Here is a 16,771-nt window from a genome sequence, read left to right as displayed (position 1 = left end):
CCAGCAATGCCTTGTGCCATCCATGTGAAAGATTTTCAAGAATGGGGTTTCTTATAATTGGACAGTGCTTGGAATATTTATACCAGTCCCCATCAAGAACATATTGTAAGTAAAGTTGAAAGGAGCGAGCCAACCCACTTCAGGAGAACAGGTGTGAATGAATCTTTCACACGGTGCCATGCTCACAGGTGTTCTCCTGCCTGCTACCAGTGCAGAAATGTTACCTGCTTTTAAATGCAACTTTGGTTTAAAAAGAAAAATGAATGCCAAAGCAATGGGAGAGTGTCATGTTACAAATAACATTGGAGACACAGTGAAGTCTCCCAGTTGTTAAACATGGTACTCTATATAAACCAGCATCTGTCCAGTATATGAGGAGCTGTCAGTCACTGGGTGATCCATACAAGGGTTTAAAGAGTCTGCCAAAAACAACCAGATTGTGTCTACAAAAAAACAAACTGATACGATAATAGATCATTCAGAATTGGAATCTTTACAAGGTGCTTTGTCAATCACAAGATGCCATTCAATGAGAGTTTACTCAAGGAAGAGTCTGTCAGAAATCACACAGGATACTGGATGAAGTCTATAAAGAAATCAGAAGGAGGTTCATGCACAGAGTGGACACAGAGCAAGGATGGAAAGCTGGAATAGGACATTGAAGAAAGATACTGAGTTGTTGGACATGCAGCACCGAGGATCATTGCCCTGACTTGAAGCTTCAGCTCATGTTTCCCCAGTGAAATGATTACTTGCACCGAATTGTTTGGTAAATAGTCCTCCATCCCCATGTTTTCTTTGCTACTTTAATTTCTCCTTGGTTCCATCTTATGCATGTAGTTTCCCTCTCTCCATCCATCAAGCTGAAGTACAATCTGGTAGGCCATTGGGAATTCTATTTGTGTCCAGTAGCATATTGAGACGAATAGAATTTTTAGAAAATGCTTGTTAAAGGTAAAGGAATCTGAACGTTTGAAGACTAATGATGTGAGGTCTTCCTCGTCAGTTGGATTTTGGAGAGAACAGACAATGTCAGACAAGGGAGGGGAAAGACTGGATGTTAGCAACCAAGTTGTAAGCAAAACAGATAAATTTAAATCTGTATATTTTTCTCCTCTCTGGTTTTATTTTAATTTGAGTATCACTGGTTAATACAGAGAAGAAATGGTTACCCTACAGGAATCTGGTCGAATTTCTATAACTCAAGAGGTGGTCTTGGGAGCAATAAGATTGAGAAGACCTGCACTACACCAAATTTATCCCACCAGGTTCATCCCTGGGTCTTTCCCTGTAGCCATTTCTGAGCAGGACAATTGCTGTGTTCCCTCAAATCCTTGATATATTGAGATCAACAAATCTCATCCAATCTCTCCATTTCTTCATGAACTGGCTCTCAAGTATTTACTCACTTGAATATCTGATCTGAATTACCAGTTCGGAATTTGTTTTCTGAGACTCTGAAGGAGCTTGAGCATATCCAATGTATTTTATAACTGGGCCAATATACGTTCTATGCAACCAGATATGGCCACCTCCCTTAGGAACATGGAATCTCCACAGGGCAGAAAGAGGCCATTCGACCCATCAGGTCAGCACTGATTCTTTGAAGAGCGTCCCACCCAGACCTAAACCTAAACCCTATATGGGGATTTTACCATGGCTTACCCACCTAATTTACACAGCATGGGGTAATTTTTAAGTATGGTCAATCCACTTAACCTGCATGTCTTTGGACTGTGGGAGGAAACTGGAGCACCCAGAGGAAACACACCCAGACACAGGGAGAATGTGCACACTCCACACAGACAGTGGCCTGAGGCTGGAATTGAACCCAGGTCCCTGGAGCTATGAGGCAGCAGTGCTAACCACTGAGCCACTGTCCCTTCCTCATACCGGAGTCTGCTCGACAGTATCCAGGAACAATCAACAAATAATCTATTGCTCGCTAATTTACCAGAGAGCAGCATTTCCTATGAGACTCTTAAGGACCAGTTATAATAGATCAGATAAACCAGCGTCAGGGCCATTTACCATGTCTTTTGACTCATTCATCACTCAGTGTCTGATGTTGCTAAAGTGACAAAATTGGTGAGATGAGAAAAATCAGCAGAAGGATACCATTTATGCTTTGCATTTGAATGCACATATTTTTATCAAAGGAAGAAAATTCAAGAAATACAATTTAACCTAAAGTAGCAAATTTGAATTTTTGTTTTGCTTCAGGTCTCTTTTCCTTGGGGCCGTGCTGACCCATTTAAAATAAATCTTTACCCTTTCGGAATTGTCAATATCTTGGCTCTTGTCAAGGCCTCTTTATTGATTCCATCCTGTTTTCCAATTTTATGATGGATAATGGACCGTGGATTAACCCGATCGTGAAGACTGTGGCACTTTGTCCTTGTGCTCTTGTGCTGATGTGTTGCTGATGGTATGTTTGCATGGCCTAGCAACACAATAATGAATTACTTTCTCAAGAAATGTAAGATTAAAAAAAGACAAGTTGTGATCTGAGCTGTGGACACAGCTGCCTCTGGGCTCTCTGCCTTGCAGTGATGGCGAAAGGTTAATGGTTTGTTGGAGACAAGTGGAAAGTCTGGAATGTAAAATGGAAAAAAAAATCAAAAGCATGTAATGAACTGTATGAAATGTTTTCACTTTGTTTTACTTGAATGGGAACCAGGAAGCTGTGGTTACTACAACTGGCAAAGCAGACCTTGCTGCATTGATCAGAGGTTATTGCACAGATAGATAGCATTGGCTATACAATCTCAGGAGAGACGGCTTTCAAATGTAGAATAACCATCACAGCACTATTTCTGAGAATTATGAACTTTCTGGATTGGAATCTCTGTGTCTGGATTTCTTTGAACTGCATTTGAGAGTGATATAAGACTTTTAAAAATTCTTAATTCACTTTATAGGACGCATAAGAAGATCTCAGTCACTCATTCTCAAGTTGTGGGCAAGGCTGACCAGCCCGTTATTTATTGTCGATCCTTAATTAGCCTAAGAAGATGACAGTGGACCTTCTGGTCACATATAGATCTAGAATGGATAATGAGAGCAAGCTTACTTCTCTAAGGGACATAAATGAACCAGCTGGATTTTTACAACAGTCCTATTGCTTAATGACCCACTTGTTCTGACATCAGATATTGTTTTCACATTTCTTTTATTTACTCTTTTCCCTTTATGCTTTATTCTACTATATATAATTCATTTGCTTTTCAACTGGAGTTACAATGTACATTTGAAGGAATATTAATTGATCTACTGTGCTTCCTATGTGACCGGTCAGTGTTAAATGTGCTGATTTTGTTTGGCACAGGCTTAGTGAGTATTAATATGATGAAGATACAAATCAATGTAGGAACCATCTGTTTTAAATGGCAAGGTACTTCTGATTACTAGTAGGGAATAATGCAGAGTTGAAGATGTAACTGTTACTTTCAGGAGGAGCAGTGACTTCCTCAGTTATCAGGGATGCTAATATAATTCTTATTCCCATTTGGAATTATTCAGTTTCATCTACTAATTTTGGAATCAAATTGCATTGTGTTCAGCTTTGCTGGTGGAGACCATGAAATTGGGATCATGTTTTTATAAACTGAAGGGAGCATTATATACATTCAGTCTTTCAGTTATTGACACTTATGTAAAGAGCTGAAAAGTGTTGCTGGAAAAGCGCAGCAGGTCAGGCAGCATCCAAGGAGCAGGAGAATCGACGTTTTGGGCATGAGCCCTTCTTCAGGAATGAGGAAAGTGTGTCCAGCAGGCTAAGATAAAAGGTAGGGAGGAGGGACTTGGGGGAGGGGCGTTGGAAATCATTTCCCCTCCCCCCCCCCCCCCCCCCCTCGAAATCAGCACCGCCTTCCTAACCTGCAATCTTCTTCCTGACCTCTCCGCCCCCACCCCCACTCCGGCCTATCACCCTCACCTTGACCTCCTTCCAATAACCTATCGCATTTCCACGCCCCTCCCCCAAGTCCCTCCTCTCTACCTTTTATCTTAGCCTGCTGGACACACTTTCCTCATTCCTGAAGAAGGGCTCATGCCCGAAACATCGATTCTCCTGCTCCTTGGATGCTGCCTGACCTGCTGCGCTTTTCCAGCAACACATTTTCAGCTCTGATCTCCAGCATCTGCAGTCCTCACTTTCTCCACTTATGTAAAGAGTGCTGACAGGGGCAGGACCACTATGTCTTCATCTGCCACAGATTAGCCTGAGGCTGTCTGAATAATTCACTATTAAGTTAGATTTACATTGAAGTCTTCCTAAATGATTCTGTGCAGGAAGGTATAATGTGCATTTTTATGTAGGGGTTAAACTGTGTACAATGAACGAAGATTAAATTGATACCAGACAGTGTCCAGGGCAGTCCATGTTGAAATTCTGCTGTTTATATTTGCCAAAGCGAAGATCTGGTATCCATTTAGAATGGCATGATACAAAACCATTTTATAATCTCTCAGTCATTGTGTTTTTTAAAGATTATCAAATGTTTCCTTCTCTGCTGTCCTTACCAGTTCACCAGGTGGCTGAGCGAACAGAGGCACTTGGACAGTTTGTGATGAAGACAAGACGGACTCTAAAAGGCCATGGAAACAAAGTGCTGTGCATGGACTGGTGCCGAGACAAGAGAAGAATTGTCAGTTCCTCCCAGGTCAGACCTATCTGCATCCACCCACCATTTTTTTGCCATTGCATTACTATAGAAACCTGCAGTAAAAGAAACACAAATCTGTTTGGGGAGGCAATGATCTTGGGCTTAATTTTGGAAGTTATTCTAGAAAATATACACTTACTTCTCTATCATCAATTTGTATTGCAGCTTAAGTTAAGATTTTCTCAACTTCAGTTGCTTGATTTTCTATGAAGTCAAAAATCACACAACACCAGGTTATAGTCCAACTGGTTTAATTGGAATCCCACTATTTTTCAGAGCATCGCTCCTTCATCAGGAGGAGCTAGTGTGCTTCCAATTAAACCTGTTGGATATAACCTGGTGTTGTGTGATTTTTAACTTTGTACACCCCAGTCCAACACCGGCATCTCCAAATCTTGATTTTCTAAATCTGCTATTGAAGAAAATAATCCAATTTTAATTGACATATGGCATATTCAATTTATTTGAATTCAAGTTTCAGATTGAAACTGGAATAGAGGATGCTTAGATGTTTGCAGAAAGGAAGTCTATTTATTTTATTATAAACCTGCTACAACCATTTCGGGGAACTCTTAATCTGGTATGGGAAGAGAACTTTGTTTTTCCAAGCTGAATAATCTTTACTCTCTGGAAATCAGAAGCTTAAAGGGCACTTGAAGGCTTTGTCTGATGGGTAGACTTTGGCCTAATTGACATAATGGATGTTGTAGCATCTCTTGCTTGTATGATGTTAAGAAATGTTTTTTCTGTCATAATTTTGCAAATTGTCCAGGTACATTAATAAAAAAAATTATAGTTAAAGACTAAACATAATTATAGATTTGATTCAGCATTGCCAAAACCACACCTCAGATTACTTGTATTTTACTTTCACTGTCTTCATGTTTTAGCTGCTTCTGGTCACCTATTGTTATGAGCTGCAGAGCAATTAAGCTCCTGTTGAGCTGTCACTTAGACCCTATCCTGTGTTGAGTTTTAATGAGCTATTGTTTTGACCTCTGCTAGCTTCCATTCATGTCGTATTTCCTCATTTGTGTTTAGAATTCCTTTCACAATTTTGCTCTATTTCTTCACAGCCTCCCTTCACCACGATTCACAGGTTTCATTGTGGACTACTGTACTCTGTATTCTTGCTGCCCCTGTCTCCACTTCCCACTGACAGTAATGCCCTACGCAGGCACAAATTAACTGCCCTGGAGCAGAGGTGGTGATTCTCCACCATCAGCCACCACGGTCATTTGTATGATGCAGACCCTCCTAAAATGATCCGAGGGAGGGAATTCCATGGTTTTGACACCTCATTGGTGAAGAAATAGAGATGTATTTCTAATCTAGAATTGTGTATAAATGGGAAGGCAGCTTGCAGATGATGGTGATTCCAGACAACTGTGGCCGTTGTCCTTCTCGGTGGTCAAGGTTGTAGGTTTGCTGTGCAAGAAATCAGGGTAAGATGTTGCTGTGCCTGTTGTAGTTGGTACACACAGTTGCTACTATGAACATGGTTGGATGGGTGCAAATCAAAAGGGTTTCCTTTGTCCCGGATCATTTTAAACTTGAGTGTCATTGGAGTAAAAGTCGCTCAAGCAAGTCAAGAGTATTCTAGATGCTTGTCACTCATTGTGCCTTGCTGATGGTTTTAAGGAGCCAAGTGGTCAGTCACCTGCAGAATACCCAGCCTGTAAACTGCTGTTGTAGCTGAAGTTTTATGTGGTTGTGCCAGTTAATTTTCCCATTATTACTGATATTGAGTGTTTCTGTGATGGTAAGACCCCCATTGGATTTTGCCTGTCTTCGGATGCTGCCTGAATTGCTGTGCTCTTCCAGCACCACTGATCCAGAATCTGGTTTCCAGCATCTGCAGTCATTGTTTTTACCCCATTGAATATCAAGGGGTTAAGAAAGAATACAGCTTGACCTTTTTTCAGGGATAAGTTAAATGTCAAACACATTGTTGTGGTACGGACAGCAGATTTCCTTCCCTAAAGGTTATTAGTGAATCATATTGGTTTAATGAAAATGCCGTTTCATGATCACCATCACTGAGATTAGCTTTCTGTTCCAGATTTATATCATCAGTTTCATCTCAAAGTCCCAGATCATTTGTTGAGGCCTTTGGTTAGCTAGTTGATTAACTTAACACCAGTAAGCCTGTTGCTCCATTTTTATAAATGCTTGTGTCTCTTGCCCTTCGTTTCAAAAGGAGTGGAGTGTAAAAGTAGCAAGGCCTTGCTAAATCTGTCCAGGCAGTTGTGAGACCACGCTGGTGAACAGTTTTGGTTTCCTTGTTTAAGGAAAGATATATTCTCATTGAAGGCCGTCCAGAAAAGGTTCAGTGGATTGATAGAGAGATTTTCTTGTGAGAGGAGATTGAGTAGGTTGGTCTTATACCCATTAGAAGTGAGAGTTTAGAAGAATAAGAGGCAACCTTATTGAAGCCTACACAATTCTTGGGCTTTTCAGAGTAATGTGGAGAGATTCCTTTCCCCAAGACCAGAGGACATATTTCAGAGTATGGGATCACCAATTTAAGGGAGAGATGAGGAGGAATTTTTTTTCCCTTAGAGAGTAGTGAAACTGGAATTCTTTACTACAGCAAGCTATCGAATCTGTGTTGTTTAATATATTCAATGCTGAGATAGACATATTTTTAATCAGAAAGGAAATCAAAGGTTATGAGAAAGTGGAGTTGAGGATTATCAGATCGGCCAGGATCATTTTGCAGATTCAGTGAGTTGAACTGCCTACATTTATGGCCTTACAATCTTGTATGTAATACCCAGAATTCTTCAAGAAAGCCTTAATTTGCATCACATGTAAGTCCTTGAATTGTTTGTGCAATAATATATCAATCTCTAATTCTATCTTTACAAGTTTTTCAGTGGGTGATTATTATGGCATTTTTCCATAAAGCTGATTTAAAAATAAGTTTTAAAACTCACTCATACTTCTTGATTGACAGTACGGTGGTAATCCCGCATGTCATCTCATAAACAAGAATATGTTGTAAATTGTGGGAGTGGGAAGGAGGACATTTTTACCTTTAAAGAGACAATGATGTTGTTTAAATTTGTAAGGTTAACACATCTTTACTCTGATTGATGGATAAATCATTGTCTGCAATAATATAAGAATAGGCTGGAGCATGCTCCGGGGACAATTAGTGGAACTTGCTTTGACCCCAGTGGTGTAGGTACCTTTTATTAAACTGATTGATTGATTGAATTGCACTGCAATGCATGGAGCTATCTGGCTCAAGTAGAAATGAAACTATTGGTGTGGCAGTTAGTGGTAGCCTTGAGGGACGCAGGAGGAAGTGGTGCAAGTTTTAATATATTAACTGGAAGAGCTGTGAGAATCACAGGTCAATCAACTTCTGGTGCAATTGGTAAGAGCCATTTTCTCAGCTAACCCATATGCTACTTTGTGGCATTATTGTGTTTCACTACAAGTACACATCAGCTTATATTGTTGCAAAGGAGACATCCTCCAGGCTTTCTCCAGACCCGGAAATGTACTGGGTATGACATTGACCACTTCTGATATTCATTGGGTCAATGGAAGGCATGCTGTTGTGTATGGTGACCTCTGTGCAGTTTGCCATATTGGGCTGTGTATTTTAAAATTACATCTTGATCACAAATTATGCTGTTGTGACCTCGTCAGTTGTATTTTGATTGCTGAAGAACCATTATCCTAATAGCTGAGACCTCATTGCCACAGAGGCCTGTGGAGGCTAAGTCATTGAGTGGTTTAGAATGTAGAATGTAGATCAGGCCTACTGGCCCATAATTTTGTGCCGAGCGTGACACCAACTTAAACTAATCCCTTCTACCCGTCCTTGGTCCATCTTCCTTGCATATTCATGTCCTTATCTTGAAGTGTCTTAAATATCCCAATCATATCTGCCTCCACCATCATCCCTGTCAGCGTGTTCCAGACTCCTACCATGCTGTGTGTTTAAAAAAAAACTTGCTCCTCACATTTCCTTTGAACTTTCCCCCTCTCACCTTAAATACATGCCCTATAGTATTAGACATTTCAACTCTGGGAGAATGATTCTAACCTTCAACCCTATCTATGCATCTCATAATTTCATAGATTTCTATCATGTCTCCCCTCAGCCTCCATCGCTCCAAAGAAAACAATCTGAGGTTTTCTAGACTCTCCTTATATCCCATACCCGCTAATCCAGGCAGCATCCTAGTAGACTTCTTTTGCACCCTCTCCAAAGACTCCACATCCTTCCTGTAATGTGGTGACCAGAATTAAATGCAATACTCTAAGGGTGGCCTAACCAAAGTCTTATAAAACCACAACATGACATCCTCACTCTTGTAGTCAATAAGTGTGGCGCTGGAAAAGCACAGCAGGTCAGGCAGCATCCGAGGAACAGAAGACTTGACGTTTCGGGCATAAGCCCGAATCAGGAATGATGACTCTGATCTCCAGCATCTGCATTTCTCACTTTTTCCTGACTATGCATCTTAAGACCAAGATACATAGGTTCTTGATGAGTAAGGGGATCAAAGATTACAGGGAGAAGGCAGGATTGCAAAACTTGACCGAATGGCAGAGCAGACTTGATGGGCCAAATGGCTGAATTCTCCTCCGATATCTTACATTTTTAATGAATATAGACCTTGTGTTTGTTTATTATGATGATATTACAGTCTTGGAGCTGTGATGATTTGTCAGCAGTTTGAGTTGTGTCACTGAATTACAAAGAAAGAAACAGTGTGGCACTTATTTTTGGAGTAACAGGTTGATGGACTGAGCACCTAATGGGGCGGGTCATCAACAAGGTTGGAAAATGTGGAAGAGGAAGACTGTCAGTTCACTGAAAGTATAATGTTGTTATCACATGTGGATCTACCACCTACTTTTGTTTTTTTAAAACTTTCTAATTAACCTGGAGCAGGTGGGACTTCCTAGTTCAGGGGTAAAGACACCACCATTGCAGCACAAGGGCTCCACCTAGTTTTGTATTTGAGTTTTGATGAGATCTGACTCCCTATTCTGATCCTGGGTTTCTGGTTGGACAATATTCCAGAAGCTGTGTTCCAATGAGTGTATACTCAGAAGCAATAGTCTAACGAATATTGGGATGTACCAACTTTGAGGATTTTCTGTTTTCTTTACGTTAGTTTGACATACTCTCTGAGAAATGTAATGGAGCAGTAAACCCTCCTAGAGGTTTTTGCAGAAGTGAAGGAGAGGATCATTAATAGTTTGCACAATTGCAGATTAGCTATCCTCGAACAAGCTGTGCTCCAGATGGCATTAAATAAGGTTATATTTTTGCCACCATCTTCCATTTTTGTTTTACGTTTGGAATAAAGTGCCTCGGCCGAATAGTATTTTGCAACAATGAATCAATAAAGCTACCAAAAACAAAGAAAAACAATTATCAGAAAAAAGGAACTACTAATGATTAGATTTTGATAGTTGGAACTAAGTATCATATTTTGTTCAGTAAAGGACGTAATGAAAAACAAACCCTTTCATTCCCCTCTACATAGGAACTTCTATTATCCTGCATTTAAATATCTGAATATCGTATTATCCGGCAAGATTGCAAGGTCCCGATGCTTGGCTAAACTGTTACCTGGCATTAAATTATCTGGAATTCAATTAACCGAACGAAATACTGCCTGCCCGAGTCCTTTGGATAATCGAGGTTTCTCTGTATATGGATCCTAAAACTATCCAGTTTGGCCACAAGTCCTAGCACTGGCCTGTACCTTAGAGTAATAGTGGGGAGGCTGTCAGCGTTCACTATTATTAAGGAACAAATTATGTGACGTCTTCGTATGAATGGTCCTGTTTCTCCAGAAGCTGAAAATCTCACTAAACGATTCAGCCATAGAGGCACACATTTAAACCCCAACTGCTCCAGAGCTGTGTGATGGCAACTTGGAACAGATTGATAATACTTCCAAATACTCAGACGGAATAAGGTTGCATTATTTGCCTGCCAGATACCCTCTGAAGACATCAAAAAATGTTGGGGTTTGTCAATTTAAGTGTAATGTTTTGTTAACATTATACATTTTAAATTACTGCCAAAAGCTAAAACCTATCCGCTAATTTGTTTTTATAAGTGTGCAGGCTCATTCTTTCAAGTTGTAATCATTGGAGATTTTAAAAAATGTGAAAATATAATTTTTCTTCCCGTCCATTTTCTCTTACTTAATGTCTTTTCTCTCTATATATCTTGCCTTCTGTACATTTGAATGTGTAAATATATGGATTCATACTTCTGTGTATAAACACAACGCATTCATTTCGAGAGGGCTAGAATACAAAAGCAGGGATGTAGTGCTGAGGCTGTATAAGGCTCTGGTCAGACTGCATTTGGAATATTGCGCACAGTTTTGGGCCCCACATCAACGGAAGATTGTGCTTACACAAGAGGGTGTCCAGAGGAGGTTCACAGGAATGAATCTATGAATGAATGGCTTATCGTATGAGGAGTGATTGAGGAATCTGGGACTGTACTCGATGGAATTTAGAAGAATGAGGGGGAATCAGAGGGAAACTTACTGAATACCAAGAGGCGTGGGAAGAGTAGATGTAGAGAAGATATTTTTACGTGTAGGAGAGATCAGGACCCAAGGGCACAGCCTGAGAGTGAAGGAACAACCCTTTAGAACTGAGATGAGGAGGAAATTCTTCAGCCAGAGGGTGGTGAATCTGTGTCAATTGCCACAGAGGGCTGTGGAGGCCAGGTCATTGACCATATTTAAGACGGAGATGGATAGTTCTTGATTAGTAAAAGGATCAAGTGTTACAGGGAAAAGGCAGGAGAATGAGGTTGAGAAACATCAATAATGAGAGCAAGGAGAAGAAATGATTGTGATCAAGAACAGGAACAGATCCACCAGATTCAGTTTGGAATGCCCGCAAACCTATGTTTAGACTTCCAAAATGCATGAATGGTTCCAAATTGAGAGAATGGATCAGCTTAATGGCTCAGTGGGTAGTATTACTGCCTCACAGTGCCGGGGACTCAGGTTTGACTCCACCCTCAGGCGGCTGTCTATGTGGTGTTTGCACGTTCTCTCTGCATCTGCATGGTTTTCCTTTGGGTGCTCTGGTTTCCTCCCACAGTACAAAGGTGTGCAGATTGGTTGGATTGGCCTTGCAAAATTGTCCAGTGATGTGCAGGCTCGCTGGGTCAGCTATGGAAAATGCCAGGTTACAGGGATAGGGGGCTGGGTCTGGGTGGGATACTCTTTGGAGGGTAAGTGTGGCGCCGAAAGGCCTGCTTCCACACTATAGGAATTCTATATTGAGGGAATGGGGACAAATCAGGGAAATCAGCCTCATCTAGAAAATCGCTAGAAGTTTTTTGAGATTTTGTGAAAAAGTAGCTTTCATGAGTGAAATGCTTCAGGAATCTGTGTGAGAGACCACTGCTGTTTCCAATATATCTCAATGGCTCAGAGGTAATACCAGTTGGTAAAAATTTCAGATGCTGGGAGGAGGTAGTCAATTCTTTAAGAAGGCTGCTGCTTGTGCAATTCTTAATAAATTAGGCAGTTAAGCAAAAACAATTGCGATAGAATTTAGCAGAAACAAGTGCTGTATATGGGAAGAAAAATGAGGAACTCGCATGCAATGCTGATGAAATTGTCAAGTGTGAAATTGAAAGAGATGTCGAGCTTTATAGATTCAAAACTGAACAAAGCTAAAACAGCAATCAGATCACTGAGTTACATCTCCAAAACGATAGATTATCAGTTAGGGACTGTCGTGTTGCAGAGTCACACACTGAAAGAATGATGGAACAATGTATGTAAAGCACCATCATAACTTTAGGATGATTTCCTGAAGTGTAGTCCGGTTACAATAAGGGAAATGCAGCAGCTAGTTTGTACTGAGCACTTGATAGTGACTAGAAAATCAGATTTAATGAGGTTGGTTGAGGAACAAGAGTTTAGCTGGACACAAGAAATAGCTCTCCTGCCTGACATAACTCTAGAGAGGCCAGTATCCCATCACCAAGTCACCCTTTATTTGTGCAGTATAGCGCTTATTGCTATTTGTGCTTCCTCAGAGCCAGCTCTCCAAGTGAATTGAACCCCTGACACTCCTGTTTATATCTGTCAGCCAGGGCTCCCTGATTGGACCAGGTTAACAGCCCCAGTCAGGGAACTGTATTATATGAGGTCCACCTGGCTGACCTTGTTACAGTCACTACACTGCCCTTCCTTGTCACACTGCCAAGGGCTCTTTTATCTATGTTTGAGAGCATCTTCTCTGAAAGGTGACTGCTGTGAATGTGCAGTACTCCCTTTGGTACCAGGCTGGATTGTGTGCATAGCTCTCTGGAATGGGACCTGAACGCACAACATTCTGACTCAGTGGTGAGTGAGTTACTGACCGACGCTTCAAATAAGCTTCCAAATGAGTATCAAATCCTGAAAGCCTTTTTAGGTAATTTTGTACTTTCAGAAACCTTTTTACGTTGATGGAATGAATATTTTCTATGAAAATGCCTGATAAAACTGCAGTGGTACTGCAGTTCATTGTGAGGATAGTCCCCATGTACAATCATATCCTTTCAACTCCCGGCCTGCACAGTGTTACAGTGTTCTGTCGGCCTGTCTGTTATGGCTCAGAGCTCCATCCTGTCTGTCTGAAGCCCAGATGGTGCTCCAGTTCCTATTTAATTGCAATGTGGTTCTCAAAGCAATCTATTGTCTCATGCGGTGCTCCATCTCCCCCACCCCCCGAGAAAACAATTAATTTGCAATTAATTTGATTTCCTTGCTGCAAGTGTTGGATTTAAAAAATTGCAGCTTTTCCAGACAAGACAAAGTGTAACCAGGCTCAGAGGGGAATATTTGTATTTTATTAAAATTGTTGGAGATAGATAAAATGCTGATTCATTGATTCAAATGAAGCATATTGATTGTAGTTAATAGAGACAGTGTCCCAATGGGAAACGACTGGGGTTCCGGCATTGCTGCTGGAGTCAAGAGATTCCATTCACTGTTTTAGCAGCTGTTCTTCCGTCCCCATGGGGATGTGACATCCACCAGGAGATTCGAGCACAATGCCTCTCCTTACAGAACAGGCAGATGCTCATTTGTGTTGTTGGTACATCCTATGTATGGAGTAGCCACTTCAGAGAGAGAAAGGCCTAAGTCCCGGGATTGTTTGTGTACAGCTGGTTTTATTCTTCTAAGCCTGTTTATGCACAAAGCACAATCAATTAAGTTGAAGAGTTTATTGACCCAGCCCCTCCAATAATGTGCCAGTCCTTTGAAGCCTTTCCCGAGTGATCACCTATCATGTTGAAGTTTGTATGTGAGTAAGGAATCACAGATGTGGCCATCACCATCTCTGAGTTTGACCTGTTCCTGTGATGGCACAGTCAGGACGCAGTTGCCTTGGACGTCTTCAATGTTGACTGTGGACCACATGAAGTCTCAAGACATTCTGGTTAACATGGGCAAGGACAGGGACATTGGGAATCAGGGAAAGCTCTCTGTTGGTCAGAGTCATACCCTGGCACAAAGGAAGATGGTTTTGGTTGTTGGAAGTCAATCACCTCAGCTCCAAATCATCTCTGCAGGAGTGCCCTAGGCTAGTTTCCTATGCCCAACCATCTTCAGCTGCTTCATCAATGACCTTCCCTCCATTGTAAAGTCAGAAGTGGGCAGATTTGCTGATGATTGTACAGTGTTTAGCATCATTTGCAATTCAAGGCAGCACTTGACCAAGTATAGCATCAGAGAGCTCCAGCAAAACTGGAGTCAGTGGGAATCAGGAAGATTTCTGAGTTGGTTGGAGTCATACCTAACACAAAAAAAAGTGGTCATTGTTTGTTGGAAGACACTCATCTAAGCTTCAAGGTATCAGAACAGGAGTACCTTTGGGTAGTGTTAGAAGTCCAACTATCTTCAGCTGCTTCTTCAGTGAGCTTCCCTTCATCGTAAGAGCAGCAGTGAGGACATTCTCTCGTAGTGGCAGCAGTGGATACCATCTACAGATGCCCTCCAGAAACCCACCATGTCTCTTCAGATAGTTCCTAGCAAATGCTGCGACCTCTCCCACTGAGGAGGACAAGAGTAGCAGATACATGAGAGTGCTGGCACCTGAAAACTCTACCCCTCAAACCACACACTGTTCTGACTTGGAACCATATGGCTTGTTCCTTCATTGACACTGGTTCAGAATTCTCGAACTTCTTCTCTAGCTGCAATGTGGGTGCCCTCAGCCCCCAGCAATGAGATTGTAATAATGCTCACTTTTCCATGCCCTATTCTGTGCTCTTTCATCTACCCAGGTCAGTTTGGAGATCCAGCAGCTTTCGCTCTCTTTATACACATGGTGGCCACAGCAATGGCTGCTTGATTGGGCCAGAACGTGGCCTCTTGATTCCAGTCCACTCCTACTAATTGGTCACCACTCCTGACCCCTCACCAATTAATGCCTTGCTCCACCAAAGTCAGAAACTTTGTCTAAACAAAAGGAACTCAAAGAATTGGGGATGCTGGTAAATCAGAAACAAAATCAGAAATTGTTGGAGAAACTCAGCAGGTCTGGTAGCATTTGTGGGAGAAAGTAAAGTTAATGTTTTGCGACTCATTCTGAAGAAAGGTCACTGGATCCAAAGCGTTAACTCTGCTTTCTCTCTGCAGTCGCTGCCAGACCTCTTGAGTTTCCCCAGCAATTTTTGATTTTGTTTCAGACGTGTGGTCTGCTTACCGTCACGGGTTGAGTTCACTATTCAAAACCTGCTTCCTGAATCCTCTGCCAAGGTTCTGCTCTAGGTTTCGAACCTGGTTCTCCGGTTTTGATCAGGGCTGAGATCACAGGCTGATTATACTCCTTGCTCAGAGGCTGTGTGTAAACCCAAGATCTGTACCAGTAACCAGACTGTCAGCAGTATCATTGATATTGTCCCACAGCTAGCAAGGTTGGGCCGGGCACTTTGCTTGGTACCTGTACCTCACTGGCAGTATTCAAATGAAGTCAGGGCCTTCAATCTGCCAACTTGGTGAATGTTCCATAGAATCATAGGATGGCACAGTACAGAAGGACTAGGTGAAAGTAGGTACTGCAGATGCTGGGGATTAGAGTCCAGATTAGAATAGTGCTGGAAAAGCACAGCAGGTCAGTGCATGACATCAATGTGGACTTCACCAGTTTCCTCATTTCCCCTCCCCTGACCCTACCCCAGTTCCAACCTTCCAGCTCAGCATCGCCCTCATGACCTGTCCACCTGTCCATCTTTCTTCACACCTATCTGCTCCACCCTCCTCTCCAACCTATCACCTTTACCTCTACACCCATTCACCTATTGCACTCTCAGCTACCTTCCCCCAGCCCCATCCCCCCTCCCATTTATCTCTCCATCCCCGAGGTTCCCAGCCTCGTTCCTAATGAAGGGCTTTTGCCTGAAATGTTGATTTTCCTGCTCCTCGGATGCTGCCTGGCCTGCTGTGCTTTTCCAGCACCACTCTGATCTTGCCAGTACAGAGGGAGGCCATTTGGCCATAGATACCTTTGTCGGTTCTTTAAAGAGCTATCCAGTTAGTTCCAAGTCTGTTGTTTCCCGACAGCTCCATGAAATGTAAACACGTCTTCTCGATTTGGCAATAGTGGTGTCAGATTTTACCCAATTGATATTATGTGTTTACAGAGATATGTGAATGTAGTTGTACTTAATGAGCAAGTTAGAGTTTAACAGATTTGTATTCATGTGATGCATAGACAACAATTCAATAGGAATCAAGGAGTTAATGTTTGGTAACACTGCAGCTGAAGGTCTCCTTTCTGGTTTTTGTCATCAGTTTACTGACATTTTTTTTTGTTGGTTGGTGAGGAAATTGTGCAAGCACAATTGTTTCCATAGTAAATAGTTTTAATTTTAGTACTTGGTAGATGTGTTAAGTTTTGACATGGAGCAAACCCTTGCTCTCTCAGAGTAGATATTGAAGTCAAGTACTGGTCCTAAGATTTTAAAATCCATCCACAGCCCTGATGTGGGCCTCAGCTGAAGCCTAGCTTCTTACTAGTCGATGAGATGTGACGGGGTGGTTGGGGGAACTCCCTGAGGCTGACTGAGTCATTGGGAATGTAAGTCTGCT

The 16,771-nt window shown here is 41.8% G+C and overlaps 1 protein-coding gene across 3 annotated transcripts in view; it reads left to right on the top strand.

Annotated features, from left to right (window-relative positions):
- Positions 1-16,771, top strand: part of LOC122540985 (guanine nucleotide-binding protein subunit beta-5) — an 88,816-nt gene that overhangs the window by 13,069 nt on the left and 58,976 nt on the right. For all 3 annotated transcript variants that reach the window (XM_087981429.1, XM_043677387.2, XM_043677388.2), the window contains one exon: positions 4,528-4,664. In XM_087981429.1, the coding sequence (XP_087837555.1) occupies positions 4,528-4,664 (137 nt within the window). The remainder of the gene's footprint in view (positions 1-4,527; positions 4,665-16,771) is intronic.

This window comes from Chiloscyllium plagiosum, unplaced genomic scaffold (genome assembly GCF_037043375.1).
Source record: "Chiloscyllium plagiosum isolate Xiang-an unplaced genomic scaffold, Cpla_swu_hap1 HiC_scaffold_39, whole genome shotgun sequence".
Lineage (NCBI taxonomy): Eukaryota > Metazoa > Chordata > Chondrichthyes > Orectolobiformes > Hemiscylliidae > Chiloscyllium > Chiloscyllium plagiosum.
Note: the sequence above shows the minus strand (reverse complement) of the source record. Positions and strands in the feature narration are given on the sequence as shown.